This window comes from Emys orbicularis, chromosome 5 (genome assembly GCF_028017835.1).
Source record: "Emys orbicularis isolate rEmyOrb1 chromosome 5, rEmyOrb1.hap1, whole genome shotgun sequence".
In the NCBI taxonomy this organism is placed as follows: domain Eukaryota; kingdom Metazoa; phylum Chordata; order Testudines; family Emydidae; genus Emys; species Emys orbicularis.
The window spans coordinates 140,140,384-140,167,490 of record NC_088687.1 but is presented as its reverse complement, the minus strand read 5'-3'; the positions used below and the strand labels follow the sequence as shown (position 1 = coordinate 140,167,490).

Below are 27,107 nucleotides of genomic sequence, written 5' to 3'. Positions count from 1 at the left end.
TGCCACTGAAAACCAGCTCGCATGCTGCCTTTGGCACGCGTGCCATAGGTTGCCTACCCCTGTTTAGGTCATTGAGGCCTGGTATGAATGACGCGGGCTTGACATGAATGTGTGCGTTGCAAGTTAGCAACTGAAGCAAGGACTTAAGGTCAAGGACTATTAGAACTCTTTGTGCAAAAACAATGTTACGTTCCAAGAAAAATATGGAAAAAAAAGCATTCAAAGTATCGTATACCAACACTGTCCGGTATCTGCTTGCTCCCCATCCCGTAGAAAAACTTCTATTGCGGGTCTAACACTCCGATGATCAGGCTCACAAATCAGTCCTGGGAGAGACGGGGTGACTGCAGGGGTATGTAAAAGTCAGCGTCAAAGGACGGGCGCCTGGCTCGATGAAGCACGGCTGTCCGTGCCTGTGACGGGTTAGATCACAGAAACCCCCTTGGGAGCTGCCACCTAATGTGCAAAGACTACCCCTGCTTCTGTTTTCCCTGCCAGCTCAGGACTCCAGCACCTTGTCTTGCTGAGTCAGACACTCCTGTCTGGCTCCAACACAGACCAAGGGTCTGAATCACTTGTCCTAAAGCTGCAAGTTTACCCAAAAACAGCTCACAGGAGTGTGCTTGTCTTTAGCACTCAGATGCCCAACTCCCAATGGGGTCTAAACCCAGATAAATCCGTTTTACCCTGCATAAAGCTTATGCAGGGCAAACTCATAAATTGTTCGCCCTCTATAACACTGATAGAGAGATATGCACAGTTGTTTGCTCCCCCAGGTATTAATACATACTCTGAGTAAATTACTAAATAAAAAGTGATTTTATTAAATACAGACAGTAGGATTTAAGTGGTTCCAAGTAGTAACAGACAGAACAAAGTAAGTCACAAGCAAAATAAAATAAAATGCGCAAATCTATGCCTAATCAAACTAAATACAGATAATCTCACCCTCAGAGATGCTTCAGTAAGTTTTTCTCAGACTGGACACCTTCCAGGCCTGGGCACAATTCTTTCCCCTGGTACAGCTCTTGTTCCAGCTTAGGTGTTATCTAGGGGATTCTTCATGATGGCTCCTCTCCCTCTCTGTTCTCTTCCACCCCTTTATATATCTTTTGCATAAGGCGGGAACCCTTTGTCTCTCTGGGTTTCCACCCCCCTCACTGGAAAAGCACCAGGTTAAAGATGGATTCCAGTTCAGGTGACATGATCACATGATCACTGCAAGACTTCATTACTCACTTGCCAGCACACACATATACAGGAAGACTCACAGGTAAACAGCCATCTGCAGACAATGGGAGTCATCAAGATTCCAAACCATCATTAATGGCCCACACTTTACATAATTACAATAGGCCCTCAGAGTTACATTTTATATTTCTAGTTTTAGATACAAGAGTGGTACATTTCTACAAATAGGATGATCACACTCAGTAGATTATGAGCTTTGTAATGATACCTTACAAGAGACCTTTTGCACAAAGCATATCCCATTTGCATTATAGTCACTTATCAAATTTTTTATAAAACTATCCCAGTTACATTATATTCACTTATTATCATGTTTTTATAAAACCATGTAGACTGCACAACGTCACACCCTCCTCCTGAACTTACTGCCAGAGACTTGGACACTGACCATGGCGGAGGCAGTATACCTAAAATTCGTTTTTGGGCTCCCCTATGGGGCAGACACTCCTGTGTCCCCCAAAAGGGAAAGAGACCCTGATCCAGCTGTAGGCTCACAGCTACCAGCCATGAGGGACCTTTCGCTGGCCAGCAAAATCCCCCCCCTTTCACTCAGGTTGGGTTTGCTTCCAGCTAGAGTCCTTGGGGTTTGTTCCCACCGCAGCAGTCACCAGGACCCCAACTTCCAGCTCCAGGATACATGTCTCTGTGCACCTCTTCCACTCCATTACAGCCAGGTCATGCTTCTGGGTCTTACTTGCTTTGTCTCTTAAGTCCAGGCTGGTGGGCAGCCTTTTCTTTTTCCAGGTCAGCCTTTTCCCAGGCAAATTGTACATCAATTTCCATTTGTTTTCCCTTGAGACCATCACTTGATGAGCTGGGATAGCACAGAGAACACCCTCCTGCCAGAACAGGCACCCCTCCCCTCCTGTCTTGCTAAATTAGACACTCCAGTCAGCTTCAGCACAGACAGAGGTTGGGCCACACCCATCTGCAGTTCACTGAAACTGAGTTAACAGAGACATTCCCAGCGCCCATTGTTCAGTCTTTCTGGGCAATTTGCAACTTGTGTAGTTTTAGCTTCTTTTCATCTTCATTCTTACTTATTTTGCTTCCTTTTCTGTCCCTACTTCCCTTTCCCGAAATAAGCAAACAGAAAATAACAAACCAGTAACCACTTTGTCTGTTCTCCAGCCACCACACTTAAAACTCACTTAAAATCACTACCAGTATCTCAAAGCAATCAGCTGTGCACAGATCCTGCCGACTACGCCACTGTGACGGGTTGGATCACAGAAACCCCCTTGGGAGCTGCCACCTAATGTGCAAAGACTACCCCTGCTTCTGTTTTCCCTGCCAGCTCAGGACTCCAGCACCCTGTCTTGCTGAGTCAGACACTCCTGTCTGGCTCCAACACAGACCAAGGGTCTGAATCACTTGTCCTAAAGCTGCAAGTTTACCCAAAAACAGCTCACAGGAGTGTGCTTGTCTTTAGCACTCAGATGCCCAACTCCCAATGGGGTCTAAACCCAGATAAATCCATTTTACCCTGCATAAAGCTTATGCAGAGTAAACTCATAAATTGTTCGCCCTCTATAACACTGATAGAGAGATATGCACAGTTGTTTGCTCCCCCAGGTATTAATACATACTCTGAGTAAATTACTAAATAAAAAGTGATTTTATTAAATACAGACAGTAGGATTTAAGTGGTTCCAAGTAGTAACAGACAGAACAAAGTAAGTCACAAGCAAAATAAAATAAAATGCGCAAATCTATGCCTAATCAAACTGAATACAGATAATCTCACCCTCAGAGATGCTTCAGTAAGTTTTTCTCAGACTGGACACCTTCCAGGCCTGGGCACAATTCTTTCCCCTGGTACAGCTCTTGTTCCAGCTTAGGTGTTAGCTAGGGGATTCTCCATGATGGCTCCTCTCTCTCTGTTCTCTTCCACCCCTTTATATATCTTTTGCATAAGGCGGGAACCCTTTGTCCCTCTGGGTTTCCACCCCCCCCTCACTGGAAAAGCACCAGGTTAAAGATGGATTCCAGTTCAGGTGACATGATCACATGTCACTGCAAGACTTCATTACTCACTTGCCAGCACACACATATACAGGGAGACTCACAGGTAAACAGCCATCTGCAGACAATGGGAGTCATCAAGATTCCAAACCATCATTAATGGCCCACACTTTACATAATTACAATAGGCCCTCAGAGTTACATTTTATATTTCTAGTTTTAGATACAAGAGTGGTACATTTCTACAAATAGGATGATCACACTCAGTAGATTATGAGCTTTGTAATGATACCTTACAAGAGACCTTTTTCACAAAGCATATCCCATTTGCATTATAGTCACTTATCAAATTTTTTATAAAACTATCCCAGTTACATTATATTCACTTATTATCATGTTTTTATAAAACCATGTAGACTGCACAACGTCATAGTGCCCTGTTCCTGAGTCACTGCCTTGGAAGAGCTCAGAGGGGTGGTTTTTATATAGGACTTCCCATATACAAAGCACATGACAGACATGAGCAAATGAATCCTCACCCCAAGGTGAGGCTTTAATCCCTTCCACGTCACTGGGGGGGGAAACTGAGGCACAGAGCGGGCCAGTGTCTGCCCAAGGACACACAGCATGTCAGTGTTGGAGTCTGAATGTGAGCTCAGGAGTTCCTAGCCCCCAGTTCTGATGTGCTGAGAGCACAGGACCTCATCTCCTGGGGGCTCACCCACCTCAGCAGCTGCAACAGATCAAGGCCTGGGAACCCCATTGGCTTCGCACTATTTCTGTCCTCGTGTTTATCCTTCGCAGCCCTCTCGGCTCGGCCAGTGGAACTCAGCGAAGTCCCTTTCCCTTTGGTTCACACTCAGTTTCCCGCTGAGGTTCCCAGGGCCACGGGGTTTGGGCCGCAGCTGCCACAGGCGGCGGCTCACTTGCCAGGCAGAAACACCCTTTTATTTGAAATTAAAGGAATCGTGGCAGCGTGCCGGTTGCTGTGCGGTTCTGTAAGAGCTCGTTTGTACCAGGTCCCCATTTCAGGCCATGCGTATGCTGGCGCTGTCCCTTTAAACAAGGGGCAGTCGTCGCTAACTCCTCCCACGCCCTGTTTGTGTGGGAGCTGAGAATGGGACACCCAGCGCCTGATTCTTGCCTGGCTGTGAGTAACCAGCAGGGAATTCCCCTGGCTTCTGTAGGGGGCATGTTGGAGATTGGGAATGGCAGAGCAGGCCTCTGTCCTACCTGTCCTCTGCTGGCTTAGGGTCCGTTAGAGAGCCAGTGCCAGTAGCGTGTTAGAGCAGCTCCTCGGGTACGCAAGCCTTCGCCAGGCCCGTGCAGACTAGTCCTTGGGATCAGGGAGCTGTAACCGGTTCTCTTCCCCCTCCCCTCTCCGCTCATCCTCAGCCGAGAATTGGGCCCAGAGATTTAAATCACAGGTTCTCAAGCTGTGGTGTGCAGAGGTCAGCTGGCCCTGTGGCTCTGGCTCCGCCCCCTGGCTTTCCATGGCTAAGTCCCGTGGCAAGCCAGCTAAAAACGCACGGACTCCTGTCCTGGCAGTGCGTCGCCAACCTGAGCAATGGCGGCAGTGTTGCCCGGCAGTTACGGGAGCGGAAGTGGGCAGCCGGTCCCCAGCGTGGTCCCCGAGACGCTAATCTGTGCAATAGATCCAGAGGCTGACCTGGGTGAAGCACAAGAGGAAATCTCCCGGCAGTTCAGCTCTCCACAAAGGAGAGGCCTGGGAACACTCATCCCTTGTCTGGAGGAGGCGTTGGCACAGTTAGGGGCCTGCGGCGATGTCGTGTGTCTGGGCAGGGCACTGAATAACGGGACGCTCCGCTAACAGACAGGAACCCCTCCCTTCCAGCTGCCCGAGCTGGAGGTGCTAGATTGGCAGGAAGTCGCTGAGGAAGATCCACTCCTGGGGGTAGCTAACCTAACCCAATGATTTCTCATGCGTGCCCCAACAGTGTCGGTCTAGACGCATTGCCGCTGCTGCGGTCAGAGTTCATTTGGGCCAGTGGCTGCTGAGGTCGATAGAAATAGCTGTACCCCCCTGTTGTTCCATGCGCAGAGCCCCTGAATGCTTGGCATGGCCACCCCAGACGCCCCGTCTTGGGCGATGGTAACGGGCACCATCTCTTTCGACCATGGCTGAAGTTATTGTGAGATCCACCCACACCAGTCCCGTATGGTTGTCGAGCAAGGTCCCTCAGTAGCTTTGCTTAAGAAGGGACTTAAATACGTCCTCCTGCCTAGCCTAATCCCTCTTTTGTTCCCCTCTCTCCAGTTCCTCAAACAGAATCGCAACCTGGGCCAAACGAAGCAGCGGATCCTGGAGATCGCCAACTACGTGGACAAGGTAATGCCCGGGTGCCCTTGGCAGAGCAGGTTGCTCTCTGTCTGCATGGCACCGCGTGTGTACAGCACCTTGCGTCCCCGGGCACCAGGCTCACAGCGCTGAGACTTGAGTTGAGGACCCCTCTCCGGACAGGCAAGCCTTTGCCTTAGACGGCGCCACTGGCCTGTCCCCAAGGTTCCCAGCGTTGTTGCGTCTCGATTTAGTCACAGGGCCACTGAGTCTGAATCCTTCCTGCGCTGTCCAGCATGACTTGGGGCAGGAGCAGGGCTGTGGCACACCTGCTCTTCATCTGGTCCCTGCCCTTTGGCCTGTCCAGTTTGGGTGCCTCCCACTGGCACAAGCCAGGCCACCGTGTCCAGGGTGCAGACCACTAGGGGTCTAAGGTTCGGCTCTTCCCTTACGGGATCACTGCAGGTTAGGACTCACAGAACCAGTGTGTCATCTAGCAACATGAGACATGAACACATGACGCCCTCTGCCCCACGGGGTGGGGAGGGAAGCGTGGCAGAGGTGGTCTGAATCCAGAGGAGTCCGCCGGAGGCCCAGCTGTGAAGCACTGTTTGGTCATCTTCCCCCCTCGCTCAGTTTTACAGGTCTCTGAATATCAAAGTGGCCCTCGTTGGCCTGGAAGTGTGGACGGAGAGGGACCAGTGCACGGTCACCAGTGACGCCAACGCCACCCTGTGGTCCTTCCTGCAGTGGAAGAAGGCGCTGAGGTCTCGGAAGAAACACGACAATGCCCAGCTGCTGACGTGAGTCCCCTGGTTTCTCTGTGGGTGTCTCCGCAGGCGAGCGCTCTGCCTCCAGGGCGCTCTAACGCGAGCCCCCCCGTCCCTTCTCGTTTCCGGTGCGCGTCTGGACAGCGGCGGGACCTTCCGAGGGACGACCATTGGGATGGCCCCGCTGGAGGGGATGTGCAGCGCAGAGAACTCGGGAGGTGTGAGCGCGGTAAGGAGAAGGGGGTTCCCATTATCCCCTCGGTCTCTGGGGCACCCCCCCGGCCTCCTCCCACCTGCTGGGGTTATGTCATTGCTGCTCCCTCTTCTCCTGGGCCAAGTTAGCAGCCTCCAGAGCCAGTGCCCGTGGAATCTGTAGGCAAGAACTGCCCGGCCTTGTGTTTCCTGAGCCGCTGGCCCAGGCCTTCTTGAGCAGTGTCAGTAGCTGTAGGCTCCAGGGTCGGAGCTTAGCGGCGCTCGCTCCTCTGTCAGCCGGAGCCCTTTCCCTCTGTGGTCAGAGGCCTTGGCGCTTGTTCACAGGGGGGCCAAATCCTGGGGTCCCCCTTGAGCTGTGCGACACAATCCTGCCTTAGCCCTGCACCCAAATGTCCCGGAAATTGGGGAAACTCAGAACTGGGGTTGCATTTCACAGGGGGCTGAACCACGATTCCGGATCTGACACCTCCCCATGGGAAGCTCTGGGTCCAAATCTAGGCCCTGATCTCTGACTGGCTCCATTCTGCATCTCGGTTCCCCGTGCCCCTCGGCGCTGGGATTCCAGGCGGAGACTAGCCTTGAGGTGCCACGGGCATCCTCTGCTTTCCTCACTGCCTGGGAAACAATCCCAGCCGTTCTGAGCCAGCTGGCACCAGCTCCCTTATCAGGCCGAGCTGCTCTCCCCGGCCTGGATGGCGGAGGCCCTGATGCTGTCTTCGTCCCTTCCCCTCTCTGCACCAGGACCACTCGGACCTGCCGATCGGAGCCGCCGCCACCATGGCTCACGAAATCGGGCACAACTTCGGCATGAGCCACGACAGTGAGGGCTGCTGCGTGGAGGCCACCCCGGCTCAAGGAGGCTGCGTCATGGCCGCTGCCACTGGGTGAGAGGGTGTCGGCGAAGGGAGCGTCTGGCCACGGCTGCCCCGAGTGCCTTGTTCATTGCAGGCCCCAGGGGTGCTGCCCTTCCCAGAGTCCGGCGTAGCAATGAGCGCCGTGTCTGAGTTATCATGAAGTAGCTGGTGCGTGTTTTACCGCTACCCTCCATTCAGACCTGCACACGCGTGTGGTCACGTCTCTTTCCAGCGGCTGGAGGGTATTTAACAGGAGCGCTGCTGTTCCTCAGAGCCAGAGTCTCTGTGTTTCTGTGGTGAGGCGGGGCACGCTCTCCCCACACCTACCTCGGGTGGTTTTGCTGACACCGGGGGTTTCTGTATGGACCCAGCCACAGATTCACCGAACAGGCAAACTCACTAGCCGTTCCCCTCTGAAGAGCCAAGTTCCTGCTTCACAGGTCTCATCTGAAAGGGGTTCTATCTATCTGCTCCTCCTGAGGCAATTCTGCACCAAAAAATTCCAAATTCTGCACACAATATTTGCTTTGTCAAAATAGCACAACACAATCACATTGTTTTCAGTTATTTAGGTCAGCGTTTCTCAAACTGGGCTCCGTGGACCAGTAGGGGTCTGCGAGGACGGTCCAGGGGCCCTGCTGATCAACTCCTCCCCCTCCCTCCCAGTACCTCCTGCACACTGGGGAACAGCTGTTCAGCGGCGTGCAGGAGGCACTGGGAGGGAGGGGGAGGAGCGGGGGCGGGAAGAGGTGGGGTGGGGCCTTGGGGGAAGGGGTGGAGTGGAGGCAGGGCCTGGGGCTGAGTGGGGTCCTTGAGTTTGGTTTGGTTGCAGCTGGTTGGGGTTCAGTGGGGTAGGAGTCTGGATGTGGGGGGCTTGGTGGGGTGGTCCAGGTGGAGGGAGGGGTGGAGCTCGGGGGGGGGGAGCTTCTGAGTGTGGGGTGATCCAGATGCATGGGGGCTGGGAAGAAGAGGGGGCAGTTCCTCATACGGTGACCCCTCCCCCCCACAGCTGGAGAGCGATTGGGGCAGGAAGCGGGGGGTCGCTGGGGGGCTTCCTGCAGCCGGGGGACATTTCCAGAGGCGGGTATGACTCTGACCTGGCCCTGGCACCGGGGTGCACAGTAGGAGCCACCAGCTATGGCATCCCTAGCCCAGCCCCTCCCCAGCTCTGGGCGCACCACGATAGTGAGTGAGAGGGGCGGAGAGAGCCCAGCCCCGTCCCCTGAGGTGCTGATTTACATCTCCCCTGGCTGCTCCTGACACTCAAACCAGACCCACCTCCCGCTGCCATCAATTTTTCTGCGGGGAAAGAGTAAAATCTGCGGGTGACATTAATTCTGCACTTGTGCAGTGGTGCAGAATTCCCCCAAGAATAATCTACCGTAGGAACTTCTCTGGCCCCATTACTGCAATACCTGAGCATTTCACAGGCTGCTTGCCCAAGTGACCCTGCTCTGGAGGATGCTTTGGTCATTACTCTCCAGTACTATGCAGTCTGGCCCCAGGGCCTGTTTCAAAACAGGGATTAAGTGGTGCCTAGGGCTGGATATCACTGCATGTGTAGTGTGCTCTCTAATTCCCAGGCATTCGGGCTGCCAGGCTCAGGTGTGTCTGCGCCTTTCCTTCTCCCCCTCGGAACTGGTTGCTCCGATTTAAATATCTCCCCATCTCTCTCTCTCTCTCTCCCACTCCACAGCCACCCGTTCCCTCGCGTGTTCAGCCTCTGTAGCAAGAGACAGCTGGAGAGTTACTTCCACAAGGGAGGCGGGATGTGTCTCTTCAACATGCCCAGCACCAAAGACCTGGTGGTGGGCAAGAAGTGTGGAAATGGCTTCCTGGAGGACGGGGAGGAGTGCGACTGTGGGGAGCTGGGGGTAGGTTTCTTGGCTCTGCAAGGAGAACTGAGCTGTGCCCATGGGGGCGCCGTTGGCGCCGGTATCTGCTGTGCCCCAGGCGGGGCAGAGCAGGGGCAGAACATCCCCTGGATGGAGGGGGAGTGAACAGGGGACAGAAGCGGGGAGGGATTTGGTTCAATTCAGTGGGCTTTAGATCAGACCCTCTGACTCTGAGCGCTTACAATGCGTTTGTGCCGCACCTAGCACAGTGGGGCCTTGATCTTGCCGGGGCCTCTGGGCGCTACCCTATGGTGTGTCATCAGTGTGAACCGGGACGAGGTTCAGGCCAAAGGCTGTTAGCCCGGGGGTCCTGCCGCTCGCCTGGGAGGGCAAGTTGCGCCCCACCTCGTGCCTCAGTTTCCCCATCTGCAAAATAGGGGTAATAATACTGACCTCGGTGAAGTGCTTCAACCCCTAAGGAGGGCTGAAGAGCTATCTTGGGTGGGAAGGGAATGACCAGGGTCAGCTTGAGAGAGGCCAAGTAGCCAGCTGACCCCCGTGGCTGGCTCTCCCCGTACAGGAGTGCACCAACCCCTGCTGCAACGCACACAACTGCACGCTGAAGGCCGGAGCCCAGTGCGCCCACGGGGACTGCTGCCAGAGCTGCCAGGTAACCGGGCCGGGCTGGGGGAGGGAGGTGGGAGCAGATGGCTCTGGGTAAGATCGGGTTGGAGGAAGGGAGCCCACTGTTGGGTGTGCCGTGCCCCAGCAGGGGGCTGCGGATCCCAGCTTAATCCTCTAGCTCAACCTGCCCTTGTGTTGGCTCTGGAGGGCCTCGGGAATCCCTGATGGCTCCTCCTGTTGGTCCCGCCTGGGGCTGGGAGGCGGGAGGCCTGGATTTCCTGCCCTCGCTGGCTGTGAGGAGCAGCGTTTGGGCCCCAGGCGGGAGGCTCAGGAGGGAGCAGAGCCAATCCCACTGCTGATGGAGTGGCCAATCCAGCTGCCAGTCAGCCTCCAACCCACCGCACTGGGGGGCTCAGGGGTGACGGTGGGGACCAGGCTAACAGGTGTGGCTACCGGGGGGCACGGCTAAAGGGCTTTTTGTGGCTGATGGGACCAAGGTGCAAAAGTCTCTCTTCTCCTCTGGCTCCGGCAGCTGAAGACAGCTGGGACCATGTGCAGGGAGCCGGCCGGATCCTGCGACCTCCCTGAATACTGCACGGGGGCCTCGCCCTACTGCCCCGGCAACGTGTACCTGCTGGATGGTTCGGCCTGCGCCGGCGGGGAGGCGTACTGCAGCAACGGCATGTGCCTGACTCATCACCAGCAGTGCGTGCAGCTCTGGGGCCCAGGTGAGCCCGGCTCCCTCCCCCTCCATTCCTCGCTCTCGCTCGGTGTGCAGGGCTCGCACCTGTCTTTGGCGGGGGGGGGTGGGACACACCGAACAGCTCCGAGCTTGCCCCAGGCGGTGCGTCCGACGATGTTCCCCTGCAGTCGGGACGAGCCTGTGATGTTCAGGCCCAAGGGGTGGCGTGTTTCCAGGCTGGGCCTGCTGCTTCCCAGGGCAGTTCTGGCTGCATTAGGCCTGGGGTGGGTATTCGGGCGGCCCCCTCCCGCTGTAGCTCCTGTGTCACTGGGACGGGCGTTAAACCTGCTCAGCTGGGCTCCAGCTCTTCTGCTTGCACGGCATCCGTAGCCCAGTGGTCCCCGAACTTTTTACTTCCTGCCCCCCTTTACCCGTCTGCCCCTTCCGCCCCCCCCGGAGCAGGGGCTGAGAGTGGGGCTGCAGCTCCGGGGACAGGGGGCCGGGGGTGGGAGCTGGACACGGGGCCGACAGCTGGGGCCAGGAGGTGGCGCTCTCTCCCCGCCCGCTGTGGGGTCTGACCCAGGCCCCAGTTGCATCCCCCAGGGGTGTGTGCCCCACAGTGTGGGGAGCTCTGCTGTATCCCCCACCCCCTTTCGCCAGCCCTCAGTGCACACACGGCACCCCCCAGGCAAGACCCACTGCACACAGGACACCTGTGTGTTGTGTTACACCTCCGTGGGGCACCCACCCTTCCATCCCAGTGCATGCTGCATACGCACACCAGGTGCACCCTGCATCCGCACGCGCGCTGCCCATGCACGCTGGCTCCGCATGCCAGCGCAGACAGGCTAGCGATACGCGGCCAGTGCACCCCGCCCTGCGGGAGCAGGGAGCCTTGGGGGGAGCCTGGCTCGTAGGCTGCAGATCAGCAGGTGTGAGACTTTGCTCTTGGCCTGTCCCGTTTTCCCATACGGACGGACGGAGAAGCTTCCCGTTAGTATGTTGTTAGTGCCACCTACTGGACTGGGCTGTGTACTGCGGCAGGGATAAGTCTTGCAGTGCAGCAGGGGAAATGGCCCTGAAGACTGAATTCCACCGCGAAGCCATAGAGCAAAAGCGGATCCTCCTCGTCCTCCCCCTCCCCCCGAGTCTCCATGCTGCCTCTGTGCAGCTTGGGTACAATCGCTGCCTGACACTGGAGCTGCAAGCGTCTCCGGGGAGACCCTGCACCCCGGGCATTTCCAGCCCTGCATTGCAAACCCAGAGGCTGCTCCACACGGCTCCAACCTCTGAGCCTCCTGCCCTCGCTCTAGCTTTCCACCCCCGCCATCCCCACGGCGTGGGATCTGCACGCAGGAATGCTCATGCCGCCTTGATTCTTCTCCCCTCCAGGCGCCTGGCCGGCTCCCGATGCCTGTTTCCAAGATGTCAACACGGCCGGCGACACGTATGGGAACTGCGGCAAGGACAGCCAGGGGCATTACGTGAAATGTGACCGGAGGTGGGCGCTGGGGATTCACACCCACACGTGTAACACACCAGCTTAGTGAGTGTGATCACGGCTCCCCCTAGCAGCTGGCTCCTGTGGTAACAGCCTGCTGCTCACTCCTAGCTCCTGGAGATCCCTGGCAGCTCAGGGGGAGGCCCCATGTACTCCCGGTGCCGAAGAGCCTGAGTTTGATCCTCACACCAGCAGCGTCGGTGTCTGGGCTTCCCTTAGCCAGAACCTGGTTTCTCCTTCCCTCCCTCCTGAAGGCCAGGCTCAATTCCGCCTCCTAGCAGGTAGCACAGTGTCCGATTTCCACTTAGGAAGGAACAATCAGTTGAACACATACAAAATGGGAAATGACTGCCTAGGAAGGAGTACTGCGGAAATGGATCTGGGGGTCATAGTGGAACACTAGCTAAATGTGAGTCAATAGTGTAACGCTGTTGCAAAAAAAAGGAAACATCATTCTGGGATGTATTAGCAGGAGTGTTGTAAGCAAGACACGAGAAGTAATTCTTCCGCTCTACTCCGTGCTGACAAGGCCTCAACTGAAGTATTGTGTCCAGTTCTGGGCGCCACATTTCAGGAAAGATGTGGACAGATTGGAGAAAGTCCAGAGAAGAGCAACAAAAATGATTAAAGGTCTAGAAAACATGATCTATGAGGGAAGGTGGAAAAAATTGGGTTTGTTTAGTCTGGAGAAGAGAAGACTGAGAGGGGACATAACAGTTTTCAAGTAGATAAAAGGTTGTTACAACGAGGAGGGAGAAAAATTGTTCTTCTTAACCTCTGAGGCTAGGACAAGAAGTAATGGGCTTAAATTGCAGCAAGGGAGGTTTAGGTTGGACATTAGGAAAAACTTCCTAACTCTTAGAGTGGTTAAGCACTGGAATAAATTGCCTAGGGAGGTTGTGGAATCTCCATCTCTGGAGATATTTAAGAGTAGGTTAGATAAATGTCTATCAGGGATGGTCTAGACAGTATTTGGTCCTGCCATGCGGGCAGGGGACTGGACTCGATGACCTCTCGAGGTCCCTTCCGGTCCTAGAATCTATGAATCTGTCTGCCAGGGATGAGTCAACCAGCCCTGCCAGGGAGGTGAGGGGATGGACCACAAACGATTCTCTCTCTACACCAGACCCTGCCCCGGGGTGGCATGAATGTCTTCATGAAGAGGGTGCGTGCTACCAATGGAGCAATGCAGAACAGTTCCTCTCCAATCACCCGTTTCACGCTCCAATACTATCACTGGCCTCTTGCCCACTGACCGACAGGCACATGAGGGTGACAAACCTACAGCTGCTAAATCACAGAATCGTAGGACTGGAAGGGACCTCGAGAGGTCATCTAGTCCAGTCCCCTGCACTCGTGCAGAGGTGCTAGATGCTAGAGGTGGCACTTAGGCAAGTGAGGGGTCTCTCAACACTAATTTGAGAGCGGGGAGATGGGTCCAAATGAAATAGCTCTGGGGCCTGAGCGTTTCTGGGGAATGGGCAGTTGACTTCTCTGGAATCAGGGGCCCTGGGCCTAGCAGGCGGTGTCATGTGAGATAACAGACACCAGGTGCTTAAGCAGACAACTCGTGAATTACCCAGAATCCCTTGCTTTGTTAAGCTCCTCCTACAGCACGTCCCGATCCTCTCTGATACCGCGGGGGGGGGCCAATAACTCGACGAGTTCAGCTCGACCAGCGAGGGCCCGTTCGGTAACCTCGGTGCCTCTCTTCCTAGAGACGCCAAGTGCGGCAAGATCCAGTGCCAGAGCTCAGCCAGGAAACCCAAGGGGACCAACACCGTCTCCATGGACACCACCATCCGCTTTAACGGGCGGGAGGTGAAATGCAGAGGCACCTTCATGTACGCCACCAAGGATGATGAGGGGGACCTGTCGGACCCCGGCCTGGTGATGACAGGGACCAAATGCGGGGATGGGATGGTAAGTGCCCCCTCCCCCCCCACCCTCCCAAATGGTCGGACGCCGCTTTGGCCTTTGGTTCATGCAGAGTCACCCAGCAGAGCCTTGGGCAGGACGATGCAAGACACAGGGGCTCCTGACCCCCTTCGCCACTGCAGCTGAAGGGAATTGACCTTAGTACGGGCTTCAGAGATCCGGTGCCCCCACTGCCGCAGGGGGCGTGAGTTAGCCTCCTGCTTGGCAGGCAGGACTGGCTGGGCTGAGGGGCCAGCTCCCTGCTGAGCTCCCTCCAGATCCAGAGAGATGGTCCCTGCAGGTCAGGGTGCAGGCCTGGTGGTGGGAGAGATCAAGGCTGGCGGGGGGCCCGAAACAGAGGCCTCCAGTCTCTGGGCTGTCAATGTGATCCCGTCCCTCCAGTGCTGAACATCACAGCACGACCCACACGTCTGTGTGTGCGGGGGGGCGGGTCCTCGTCGGAAAGCTCCATAGCAAAGGGAAGAGTGGGAGAGCCAAAGGGCTGGCCTGAGAGGAAGGGTTAAGAGCAATAGAGCCGGGATACAGGCGGTGAAGGGGCAATGCCCTGGCAGGGCGGGTAGAGCCGGGATACAGGCGGTGAAGGGGCAATGCCCTGGCAGGGCGGGTAGAGCCAGGATACAGGCGGCGAAGGGACGATGCCCGGCGAGGCGGGTAGAGCCGGAACACGGGCGGCGAAGGGGCGATGCCCAGGCGGGGCGGGTGGAGCCAGGATACGGGCGGCGAAAGGGCGATGCCCTGGCGGGGCGGGGCGGGTAGAGCCGTGATACGGGGGGGCAAAGGGACGATGCCATGGCAGGGTGGGTAGAGCCGGGATACGGGGAAGGAGGGAGTGATGCCCTGGCAGGGCGGGTGGAGCCGGGATATGGGTGGCGAAGGGATGATGCCCTGGCAGGGCGGGTGGAGCCTGGATACGGGTGGCGCAGGGGTGATGCCCTGGCAAGACGGGTAGAGCTGGGATGCGAGCAGTGAAGGGATTATGCCCTGGTGGGGCGGGTAGAGCCGGGATACGGGCGGCCAAGGGGCGATGCCCGGGCAGGGCGGGTAGAGCCGGGATACGGGCGGCGAAGGGGCGATGCCCGGGCAGGGCGGATAGAGCCGGGATACGGGCGGCGAAGGTGCGATGCCCTGGCAGGGCGGGTAGAGCCGGGATACGACGAAGGGATGATGCCCTGGCGGGGTGGGTAGAGCCGGGATACGGGAGCGAAGGGATGATGCACTAACAGGGCGTATGGAGCTATTAAGCACCAGGTTTGCGGAAGGGGCAGAACTTTTGAGGGCACCTCCGGGTGGGACGGAACCAAGCTGAGGAGAGCCTCCGTGCTGGGACGGCTCCTGACCCCAACAGGGGGTGATCGCTTGCCCTGGTGCAGCACTGCTCACCCTGCAACTCCACGCGCTTCACAAAGGAAGTCAGCCAGGTCAGACTAGGAATGAGTTTCCAAAGTGGGGCAGTGGATCCTTGCTGCTGGCGTGCCAGGAATATCGCCCTGGCTGAGCCCTTGGGGAAGTGTTCTGGGGACCCAGCCGGCGCTTACAGGGAAGGGAGAAGGCAGTGATGGCTGGACTGGATTCGCTAATCGGGTCTGAAGAGTCTAAGATATTATTGGGGTTTGCATGTTACAACTGCGGAGTGACTGGAGTTGGAGGCTCCATCTCCCAAGTTGTCGAGGTCCCCGTGGTCCTAGCTGAGGAGTGCAAGGTCACATTTTCCTATCTGAACTCCTAGGTCCTTCCCCACTAACTCCCCCCACGCTCATTTCCCTCAGGTCTGCAAGGACCGCAGGTGCCAGAACGCTTCCTTCTTTGAGCTGGAGAAGTGTATTTCCCAGTGCCACGGCCACGGGGTGAGTAACCATCCCCGAGCTTTGGTGGAGTCCTGAGTTTGGCTCAGGTTCTCCAGTGAGGTGAGCGCCTCACAGCCAAGTGGCCACCTGCCCTTTGCATCTGGGTCCAGTAGAGAAGGGGCTGAGTTGGTCTGTTTGAGTCAGGGGCCAAGTTCGAGGGGGGCAGGTTGGATCACCAGGGTTCTAAGGACCTGGGTTCTAGATCTGAACTTCGCCTCAGTTTGGGAGTGGTCGGAACGTGGTTCAGATCCCTGTCGTAGCTTAGTGCCCAGCCATGCTCAGAAGCCCGGCTGAGACCTTCGAGCAGGAGGAAGATTCATATGCCAGAAGGAGCCATTCTGTTGAAAAGTTTAGAGGGGATGAAGATTTGGTCTCCACAGGCAGGGCTCCCTGTGATATGAATCCAGAACTTCTGGTAAACCAGTATCTTCCCAGCAGGCCCCTAAGAACTCCTTGATGAGTAGAGGGTGAGTGAACTTGGAACGGTTTGGGTGGAGTGCAAAGTTCTGCAGGCGAAAATCCCCCCTCCAGAGCGTGGGTGGAGAAAAGGGCTTCCAGAGCACAGTTGGTTTAGCGATGCGACATCAGATCATTGCCTCACCAAAGTCCATGGAAGTGGACCTGCAGATGTCCGGATGGGCTGCTAGACAGCTCGAGCACTTCACCCCGCTGGGAGGGGGAAAGGGACAGCCAACGAGGACGTTGGTTTGATCCCATGATTACAGATGCCCTGGCCAGAACCGTGGGCTCGCCAAGGCTGCCGTGAGAGGTGTGATAGAGGCACCTAGACGGATGGTCCGGAGCTCTTCCAGTGCTGCTGTCACTGCTCTGAGAGCTCGCCTGGGGAGGTGGAGCCTGGGAAGGCTGAAGCTAACCATGGCTACGCCTCCTTCCCCAGTTGGGCCCCCTCTGGTGTTGGTTGCCTGTGGGAGCTCGTCACTGGCTTTTCATCTCCTTGTGCTTTGTCCTCCTACCAGTCTGCTATTGACCATTACTCTGCCCTGGCCCTGACCCCCCCCCCCCCCCGCACTTGTAGGTTTGTAACAGCAACAAGAACTGCCACTGCAACGCCGGCTGGGCCCCCCCGTACTGCGAGAAGCCAGGCCTGGGGGGCAGCGTGGACAGCGGCCCCGTGCAGCACGACAGTGAGTTCTGATGTCAGGCCTGAGGTGGAGGGGGGCGGGGAGGTGGCCCCAGGGCTTCCACACCCCCCCTCAGCTCAAAGCCGGGCCACTCCCTGGGATGGGAGGTGGGAGTGAAGGAAGCATGGAGCTGCTCTCTTGTGCCACAAGAACGGCGAGCTGATGGGACAGTACCCAAGTGGGGAGGATCATTCGGCATCTCCAGCTGTTCTCCCCATACACAGGGAGAGCTGTAGGCAATGCTACCCCACAGCTGCCTCTTTAGCAGCTTCTCGGGTCCCCGGTGGCTGGGCAGGTGCCACAGGCTGTGCCTGCAACTCCAGCTTGCCCCGGGGGGGCATACATTAGGCATGCCGTTTTGCACGTGCAGGTTAGGCCCACAGCAAAGCTATCGGGGTCTGGGTTTGCGGCGCTGGTGGTCAGAGAAGGCGGCTCTGTACTGGTTTGCTGTGAGCCCCTACGAGGCGCAGTCAACAGAAGGGGATAGACACCGATCGCGGTGTTTCTGCGCCGAACTGCTCTGACGTCCGCCTGTCAAATGGGAGCGGGTGTTTTCCACCCCCAATGTAAGGGGCTGATACAACTTCAAGCCCCCTCCTCATCTCTCCACTTCCCCCTCCTCCCCAGACCATGAAGCCATCTTGATAGCCATGCTGGTCATCTTCCTGCTGATCCTCCCCGCCACAGCTTTGGGGATCTACTGGTGCTACAGACGGAAGAACTCGCTCCTGAGCAAATGGATAAAGAGCACGAGGAAGAGCCAGGAGATGGGCAGGTGAGCGACTGATGGAGCCAGAGACCATCTCCCCCTTGAGGACCCAGCGACACCCACAATTATTTGATTCTGTGCCTCGACTCACTGGGGGAGAGAATGGGTGGGGTTAGCGGTATAGAGCTTGGGGCCCAGATTGTTAAAGGCATTTAGGCACTGTGGCGCTCAGCGTTGCAATGCCTACCTGATTTAGGAGCCTAAATTTCATTGTTAGAAGGGATTTAGACACTTAGGAGCCAAAATCCCATTGACAGTCACCTGCAACGCCTAAAAATCTGGGTCTACCTCTGATCTGATCTAATGCCAGTTTCACATGGAGTCACTTGGGTGGAGTTACTTGCAATATACGCTGATGTGAGATCAGTGTGTGTGATTCTTGCTTGCATGCCTGGGGTTAAACTGATAGCCAGATTTGAGGTTGGGAAGGGATTTTCTCCTGGCTGAGTTGGAGTTTGCATCTCCTCCAAAGCACTGAGCAGGAATGATCCATTAGATTCAGGTGCATCCTACACGAACACTGGCTACCTCCATCCAGGTGTCGTCTTCTGGTCCTAGGGGACTGCAAAAGTTTTCTGTGTCAAACCAGAAACCAGATCAGTTCAGCATTTCATGTGTTCTGTCTGGTCCCCATCCTCCTCCTCTCTGAGCCCCACCCAAATATTTAAAAACACAGTTAACAGCAAAGGAAACCAGCCCCATCTGTCGATTTACATCCCGGGCACGTTCAGAATATGCCTCTGTGAAAATTCTACCTTCCCTCGGGTATTAAAAGCAGCCATGTAACCATACTCGCTTCCCCTTCTGGTTCACATGTCCATTCCGGGGTCTGACAGCCAACACCAGTGAGGGCAGCAATTGCAAAGCGTTTGACTTTCTTTATGTCCTGTGTTTTCTGTTTTTGATTGGGGGCAGGAACGGCGCCATCCATCAGAAGGGAAACGGGGGCCATTCGAACGCGGCTTTCACCTTGCAGGATGTTTCCTCCTCTGCTAAAGCTGCCAACAGCACTAACAAAGTAAGTGGGGGGCCTCAGATCTTTGCATGACCGATTGCTAGTGTCTGCCGGGTAGCAGATTTGGAGGTGTTGGAGTCAGCCACTAGAGAGAGACGTGAGCACAAACACACGAAGCTGGTGCACCACTCTAGGCAGAGGAGACGTAAACTTGGAGCAATGTGATTCCTGGAGCTCAAGTAGGCAGGGCGTGTAGTTTTATTGGTGCTGGAGGTGTGGGTTCTGCACCCGCTGACAACTTTGGTGGCTGGGTGTATGTGGCCATGGTTTATTTCATTAGCATCATGGCTGAAGGGCCAGATTCTGCTCTGCTCTAAATCCAGAATAACCCCACTGAAGCCAAGAGTCACTCCAGATTTACACCACAGACTCCAGGCCAGAAGGGACCGTTGTGATCATCTAGTCTGACCTCCTGTGTAACGCAGGCTGGGGAACTGCCCCACGATAATTCCTAGAGCAGAGCTTTGAGAAAGAAAGCAGCGTAACAGAGACCAGAATTGGGCCAAGAATCTGCAACTTGGCTGGTGCTTGACTGACTGTTACATTAAATGAAGGCTTCCAGCCACTCATAACCCAGCTAAAATAGGTTATGCTCTCATACATAATGACAAGACCCTTATAATCCAATCACGTGGCTCCTTTTCCCACCAAGGCCTCTTCCTCCTGATTTGCTTTTCACCGCTGCCTTTTGAACAGTGGTTCACTTTCTGAACCATTCCCCTAAGTCCCATCTTCTCCGGGACAACCTGGCAAGTTGTGGCAGGTTAGAACGACATCCCGAAGGTGCCGCTTATCAGAGGTGGCAAATGACTCTCCTTTAATGGATCAAAGCCAGGAGTTTACTTTGAATCTCGGCGACTGTGGACAGCTTCGCCGCTTGTCGTTCTGTTCCAGCGCTGGCACTTGGAATCAGTATGGTGGAAGGACGCCTTGGGTTTAGTGAGCATGTCCGCTCTGGCTGGACGGCTGCTTGGAGCCCGCAACTCTCCTGTCCTGTGTGCCCTCTAAGCTGCGCAGCTGGGCGGCCGCCCAGGAGCGATTCAAGTGCCCTGCGGCTGATTAGCAGAGCGCGCACATCCGGCGGCGTGTGTTCAGGTGCCCCTCCTCCCGCTGCTTTGCAGCCGTGTTGCTCCTGCAGCTGCTCCCGGTACCCTCCTCCTGGCTGTGCCGAGTGCGGGGGGAGGGAGATGCTGACGTCAGGGTGTTCCCCCTCCTCCCACCCCTGTACCCCATCTCCGCAGAGCAGGAGAGGGGACGGCCTGGCTCAGGACTTGGATCTGCTGCGGTCTGAGGTCTGGACTATGGTGGGTGAGTGAGTGTGCCTTTCTTAAAGAGACAGCGCACGGTCTCTGAGCCTTCCCCATCAGCCAGATCATCACACAGTCTGTCTCTCTCACCCCCCCCCCCACCCCGCCCATGTACCCCATATCCGCAGAGCCGGGGAGGGGAGACAGGGCTCAGGAGAGCTTTCAGTGAGTGCCTTAAAGAGACAGCGCAGGGCGTCTCTCAGAAACTTTCTGTGCATTTCATAAATTTTATTTCTCTTACACTTAAAATTTAATTCTTTGAGTAGTGAGTTCTAGAATGCCTAACCTGTCCTGGCTGGAGTAATTATCCCTATTTAACATTTTAAAAATATATATATTATATCTAGGTTTTTTGTTTCTCCTGGTGGCGCACATCCGCACATACCTCGGTGCATGTAACAAAATGTATTCCACACATGGATGGAAAAAATTAGAGGGAATATTGCTCCTGTCCTCTCCCAGAATGCACTGGGTCTGGTGGAAAATCTGGGCTGGATACTTCCAAGGTAGTCTCTATTCCTAGTCCCTCTCTCGGGGCGACAGTCCCAAGGCGCTATGTTCCACTCCGCTTGTGAAGATTGAGCGTGGCCTTCAGTCACGTGAGGGAGAAGGGAAGGAGAAAAGGCGGGAACAGTTGAGTACTGACCCGCACAGGAGCAGAGGAACATATAGGCACTGAACTGCTGGGTGCCTCAGCCAGGGGTGCTGGGGACCTGGGCCTTAGGTTTGACTCCATTTGTTTGTTCTTCCGGCCTTGCAGACAGCCAGGGGCATCTTCCCCCTCAAGCCGAATGGTTCCCAGCCCGTCAGCATTGTCCACCCCCTTCGCCCGGCTCCCAGCCCAGCCGCTCAGCCCCACCGAGACCTCAAGCCGTCCAGGCCGCCGCCTCCTGGCAGCAAATCCCCCGTCATTCCGGCCAAAAGGATCAGCTCCCAACCCAAGCTGCTGCCTCCAAAGAAGCCTCTTCCCAGCAGCCCCGTGAGGACCCCTGTGGTGAGTTTCCCTGGTCGCTCCCCAACGCACAAGGGTTTGGTTGCTGTGTCAGTCCCTCTTGGCGTACGATGAGGTGTCCTCTCCCACCTCAATCAGCCAGGCTACCGCTGGGTGTCTCTTTGTCCCCCTCTAAGGGTGAGGCCATGCGTTGCCTCTGAGCTGACACTAGCTCCAGCGGTAGAGGCTCATGCTTTTGGATCCCAAGGGCCTGGGTTCAGACCCCACCTTGTGCACCCGGGGCTGGTGGCGGACAGCCCCAGAGGCTGCCATGCTGGTGGCCTGTCTGTCCACAGAACAGGACTCTGCCCCGGGGCCTCCACCCCTAGCCACCCCGAGAAGGGATTTCTGCCTCTGTGGCTCTTTCCAATGAGGTGCTGTGCTGCTGGGTCCCCCCCAAGAGGTGGCTGTTTCAGTGGTGGGCAGAGCTAGCGATATACAGCAGCAAGAGAGGCTTTGAAGTCTGCCTGGGTCCCCTGGGGCACAACCTCTACACCAATACCCCATTTCTAGTCCCCAGCAGCCCCAGCTCCCTCCTGGGAGAGGCCGTGTTGTGGGCAGTTGGGGATTGTTCCTGGGACAGGGAATCAGCTGGATTGACACCTGCTTGTACCTTGGTCTCCTCTAGATCGTCCCAAAGCACGGACCCCCTCGCCGGCCTCTGCCTGGGAGCCCTCTCCTGGCCAAAACACCTCCCTCGGCACCGGGACGGACCCTGCTGGTCACGGTCCCTCCCACCAACTTCAAGGCGGCAGGGGCCAGCTCTGCCAGGTACCTAACCAAGTAAGTCCAGAGTAAAGCTTGAAGCTCGGCTGCGTCCTGGCAGGATCCCGGGTTCAGCGCGCTGGGGCTGAGGTTACCAGGACAGGTCCCCCCTGCCCCGCAGTTGTAGAGAGCAGGGTCCTGGTGTGGCAGACATGCCCCATTCCCTTGCTACGGCAGTAACGGAGGAACTGCAGGCAGCCTCTAAAGCACTGAGCGCTGACAAGTGTGAAACAACAGTGAGCCGGCGGCCGGCACCTCCTGGGCCCAGGCAAATGGTCCGTGGGGCTTGAGAGGGCCCAAGTCAGTGAGTCTCCCGGGCTGAGGGGTGCCGGGTGACTGGCCCAGGAGGCAGCACTTGGTGGTGATGGGGGAAGTCTGGGCAAAGAGAGCCTGATGGAGTGCCCGAGGGGACGGTCGGTTTGCTGGTGAGGAGGGGGCTGGGGCTGAGCAGGGGCCAGGGGAATGGTGCGGGGGGCAGTTGGGGGGAGGGAGCTGGATGCTTGAGGAAGCACTATGGGGGGGGGGGTAGTAAATGCTCTGTGTGGCTGGAGGGGCACTGTGGGGCAAGGGTGAGCGAGTTCTCGCTGACTGAGAGGCCCCTGGCAGGGAAGGGGCTGCGCTCAGAGGCCCGGGCAAAGGGGCTGTGGCATGGGAAATTTCTGTACAGTCAGACGGCATTTTCCTTCAGCCTGAGCTGCCCGCAACCTGCCAGGCTGTGCCCAGAGACCCGAAGGGCTGGCGGGGGGGAGGGTGGCGCGTGCAGGATTTCCCTGCAGGGTTGGGGCCTGTTCCCTGCCGTGTGCCCAGAGCATAGCGAGCCGGCTGCAGCAGCAGTAACAAGGGAACCAGACTGTGACCGGGCTGAAGCCCACGCCCTTCCCCGTTCCAGCCGTCCCCCTGACGCTGCACTGTGTGGCAGGAGCTTGCCTTGCCAGCAGGAAGGATGGCCTTGTGGTTAACAGGCCGGATTGGGGAGCGGGAACTGCAGGTTCAATCCTCTGCTCTGCCACAGACTCCCTCTGAGACCTTGGGCACATCACTTTCCATATGTCTCCACTCCACACTACGGGCATGTCTGCACTTGAAACGCTACCGCTGCAGTGACAGGAGGGGTCTCCCGTTGGCGTAGGTAATCCACCACGCCAGGAGCCAGTAGCTCGCTCGGAAGAATTCTTCCATCATTGCCCCAGAGCTGTCTATACTGTGGGGGGGTCAGGTCGGCTTAACTGTGTCGCTCATGGGTGCAGGTTTTTCATGCCCCTGAGCGATGTGGTTGGGTCGACTTCGCTTTTGAGTGTAGACCTGGCCTAAGCCTGGGCTCTGATTCAGGTTTGAGCCAAGCCCCCCTTCTGTCCACACACAAATCAGTCTGACTCGGGGACACAAGCGCTTAGGCTCCAGGTCCCAGGATGCAGCTAGAGGGGTGAGTCCTGTTGTGGCTTGGGTCCAAGCCCCGGTCATTGTGCAGTGCGGATGCAGCGCAGTGTGGACACATTAGCATGGCCGGGAGACCTGGGTCCAAGCCCAAGTTTCCAATGTGGTGTGGACGCTCAAGCGTGGGCTTGGAAACAGAGTCCACAAGCCCAGGTCTCACAGACCCAGGTTTACAATGCAGTGTAGACATCCTCTTAGTCACTCTGGGCCTCATTCCCATGCGGTACGTCAAATGGGACCTCAGTAATATTGCCCTTCCTGGCAAGGCCATAGGGCCCATATCAGAGCGCTGGCGTCTCATTGGTAATCATATTTATTACGGCAGTGCCTCAGGGCCAGCCAGGAACGTGGCCCCATGCTGCTAGGGGCTGCACAAACACAAGGGGGCGCCCCGAAGGGTTACAGTCCCAGTAGACAAGCCAGACCCCGGCGTCAGCAGGATTTGGGTGGGGCCTGGGCCGCGAGCCGTCTTTCTGCACAGGCGTGAGTTGGAGCTTGATGTTTATGAAGCCCCTTCAATGCCGAGAGTTGCATAATGGCTGGTTGGTTTCCGCTCTCTCGAACATGGTGTTTTTCTCCTTCTCTCCGTTAGGCCCGCCCCGGGGTTCAAAGTCCAGTCCGCCTCCATCCCCTTTAAGAAATGACAAACGTGGACAAAGCAAGAGGAATGTGCTCCCCGAACTGGTTCTCCTCATTTGCACTACTGCGGGCGACGGGGCTCTTTTGGATACCAAAGGACTATTTTTATACGAGGGAAAATGTTTCTGCACATAGGGGGGGAGGGTGCGGGGGAGGGGAAAGCGGTACGGTGCTATACCGGTGGGGTGGGCAGCTTGCGGGGTTAACCGTGACGCATCAGCTGCCTGCCAGGGGAATCACCCAGACTCTGCTCCTTCCCAGCTATGCCTGCTGGGCTGGGAAGGAGCAGATCTGGGTCTCCTAAGCAGCCAGCACTGATGGAAGAGGCTGGTGACCAGCCCCAAGGCAGCACCTAGCTACCTTCTTCTCCATGGCGCGCCTCTCTTGCCACCAGACTCCAATGCTGGACGTTATTACCGCAGCTGGCGCCGGCGATCCACGCGTCCCGGGGGACCATGCTATTGCCGACTCAAACAGCGCCACCTAGCGGTGGGATGTCTGACTGGCGTGTCCCTGGAGGATCCTTATTGTCACCCTCCCCAGCCTCCTCTGTGACAATTGTGGAGAACCCAGCAGAATAAGTTGTTCTGAAGAGGAGCCAGCTGGGAGCGCTTCTCTCATGCGGCACGTGTGGCAACGGGGTTTCAGCTGCACGGCTATTTCAGGGAGAGGGGGGTTCCCCAGCCACATGCTTTGTTCCCGTCATATGGTGTAAGCCATGTGGTTGCTTTCTGAGCTGCTAATGTTTTATTATGAAAAGGGGGAAGAAGTGTGGACCAGTGGTGAGAGCAGGGGGCCGGGGAGACCTACTCCCAACTCTGCCACTAACTCACTATGTGGCCTTGGCCAACTCGCTGCGCCGCTCTGTGCCTCAGTTTCCCCATCTGTAAAATGGGGGTAATAATACCTACCTCACAGGGGTGTTGTGAGGTTTGACAAACTGATGTCTCTCAAGGGCTTTACGATCCTCAGATGGAAGGTGCTGCAAAGTATTACGATGTGTTTAATGTCTGAGTCACTTTCCTGTGACATGACACCTGACGTCGTCAGTGTCTCTGAAGTGAGAACAATGCCTTTCTCCGGTCTCCTTGCGTTCTTTCATTTTGCTTGATCTGAATCACCGCCGTCCCCTGGGCACTTCAGTCACAAAGTGTGGTTGTCAAGGCTCTCGTTTCTCAACCCGCTCACAGATTCCTAGGCCAGAAGGGACCAATGCGATCAGCTAGTCTGACTTCCTGTATCTCACAGGCCAGAGAACTAGATCCTCTCCTTTAGAAAAACATCCCATTTGATTTAAAGATTGTCAGTGATGGAGAATCCACCCCAACCCTTGGTAAATTGTTCCGGTAGTTATATACCCTGGCTGTTAAATATGTGACCTTATTTCTGGCCTGAATTTATCTAGCTGGATCATCCAGCCTTTGCATTGTCAGATTTCTGTTCCCCAGAGGTAATTACGGACTGTGATCAAGTCACCCCTTAACCTTCTCTTTGTTACGCTAAATAGATTAAGCCATTTCAGTCTATCACTATAAGGCAGGTTCTCTAATCCTTTAATCATTCTCATGGTTCTTCTCTGAACCCTCTCCAATTTAGCAGTGTTCCAGCAGCAGTCGCACCAGTGCCAAATACGGAGGTGAAATGACCTTTCTGCTCCTATTTGAGACTTTCCTGTTTGTATCGCCAATGATCGCACTAACCCTTGGGGCCACAGCATCACCATGGGAGCTCACGCTCAGCCAATCATCCACCATGACCCCCTAGGTCTTCATAGATGAGTGGAAATCTGTAGGAGAGCATCTGTAACAGAGCAGGGCTGAGCTGGGGACCGGAGCCTGGGGAAGATGGAGCGTGAGGACAGTACAATCTTTACTGTTGAAATATTGTAACGAAGAAGAGTCGACTAGCGGGCAGGGGCTGGCAGAGGGAAGCTGACTGAGTCTATGAGAAGAACGAGCAGTGCGTGATGAGCTAACGTGTGTATTTACACCACTGCTCTCTCTTAGTGTCTCTGAGGCCCCACGGGTGGCCCAGCTCTGCACACAGTGTTCAGCTCCCGCCCTTGCTTCTGTACCGCAGACAACTGGCGGCTGTGTTCATGAGCCACCCGGGCTGTAGCGGATGAGAGGGCTGTCCCCTGGTAGGCCTTGCGGGTTGGGTTCCTGTGACTTGGGAACATAAGAACAGAACATGAGAACGGCCATACTGGGTCAGACCAAAGGTCCATCTAGCCCAGTATCCTGTCTTCCGACAGTGATCCATTCCTGGTCACCCATTCCCAGCTTCTAGCAAACAAAGGCTAGGGCCACCTGGCTGATAGCCATTGATGGACCCATCCTCCATGAATTTATCTAGTTCTTTTTTGAACCCTGTTACAGTCTTGGCCTTCACAATATCTTCTGGCAAAGAGTTCCACAGGTTGACTGTGTGTGGTGTGAAGAAATACTTCCTTTTGTTTGTTTTAAACCTGCTGCCTATTAATTTCATTGGGTGACCCCTAGTTCTTGTGTTCTGAGAAGGAGCAAATAACACTTCCTTATTTACTTTCCATACCCATCATGATTTTATAGACCTCAATCGTATCTCCCTATTGATGCAAAGACTCTTTCAGCCAGCTGTGGACAGGTGTTTGCTCCTTTAGTCTGAAGACGCAAAACCCAACTCCTCTTCCGCCTCAAACAAAAGTCACAAAGCAATAAAGGGCCGCCCCCACCCCTCAGCTGTTTAAAACTGGATCGCCAAATGTATTTGATTTTTCTGGGGAATGGGTACAATCACCTGCATGAGGCAGAGCCTCTGTACCCGGATCCCCCAGCATCTGAGGGTCAGGTCCAAAATCCACTATGCTTTCACTGCACACAGTTGCCTCTGCCTCTCAGCACACGTGGCATTGAGTGTCCAGACACGGCTCAGGCTGCTGCTGCCCGCTCTGGACAGGAAGAAGAATCTATCAGTGAAAGACAGAACAAGATCCAACAGCTGGATGTTAAAGCCAGACAAATCCAGGCACAGTTTTGAGCAAGGAGAGTAATTTGCCCTTAATGACCCAGGGAAGTGGTGGACTTTCCATTTCTTGCTGGCTTCAAATCCAGGCTTTCTGGAGGATGCTTTAGTCAAACCCACGTAACTGGGCTCATTAAAGGGGTGTGCCAGGGAAATGTCAGGGCCTGTGAACTACAGGCAGGCAGGCTACATGGTCTAAGGGTCCTTTCTGGCCTTAGAAAGCAGCTCCAAAATAACTGGAGAGAAAAAAGGGTGACCAATCCCAG

General features: G+C 55.8%; 1 protein-coding gene across 1 annotated transcript in view; it reads left to right on the top strand.

Annotated features, from left to right (window-relative positions):
• ADAM33 (ADAM metallopeptidase domain 33) overlaps positions 1-23,843 on the top strand; it is a 78,861-nt gene extending 55,018 nt beyond the window's left edge. The window contains exons 8-23 of the mRNA XM_065404748.1: positions 5,495-5,566; positions 6,152-6,318; positions 6,430-6,514; positions 7,240-7,382; positions 9,049-9,226; positions 9,768-9,857; positions 10,344-10,539; positions 11,886-11,994; positions 13,713-13,917; positions 15,699-15,776; positions 16,813-16,921; positions 17,546-17,693; positions 18,603-18,705; positions 20,770-21,003; positions 21,629-21,783; positions 23,792-23,843. Coding sequence (XP_065260820.1) covers positions 5,495-5,566; positions 6,152-6,318; positions 6,430-6,514; positions 7,240-7,382; positions 9,049-9,226; positions 9,768-9,857; positions 10,344-10,539; positions 11,886-11,994; positions 13,713-13,917; positions 15,699-15,776; positions 16,813-16,921; positions 17,546-17,693; positions 18,603-18,705; positions 20,770-21,003; positions 21,629-21,783; positions 23,792-23,843 — 2,124 coding nt within the window. The remainder of the gene's footprint in view (positions 1-5,494; positions 5,567-6,151; positions 6,319-6,429; positions 6,515-7,239; positions 7,383-9,048; positions 9,227-9,767; positions 9,858-10,343; positions 10,540-11,885; positions 11,995-13,712; positions 13,918-15,698; positions 15,777-16,812; positions 16,922-17,545; positions 17,694-18,602; positions 18,706-20,769; positions 21,004-21,628; positions 21,784-23,791) is intronic.
• The last annotated feature ends 3,264 nt before the right edge of the window (positions 23,844-27,107 follow it).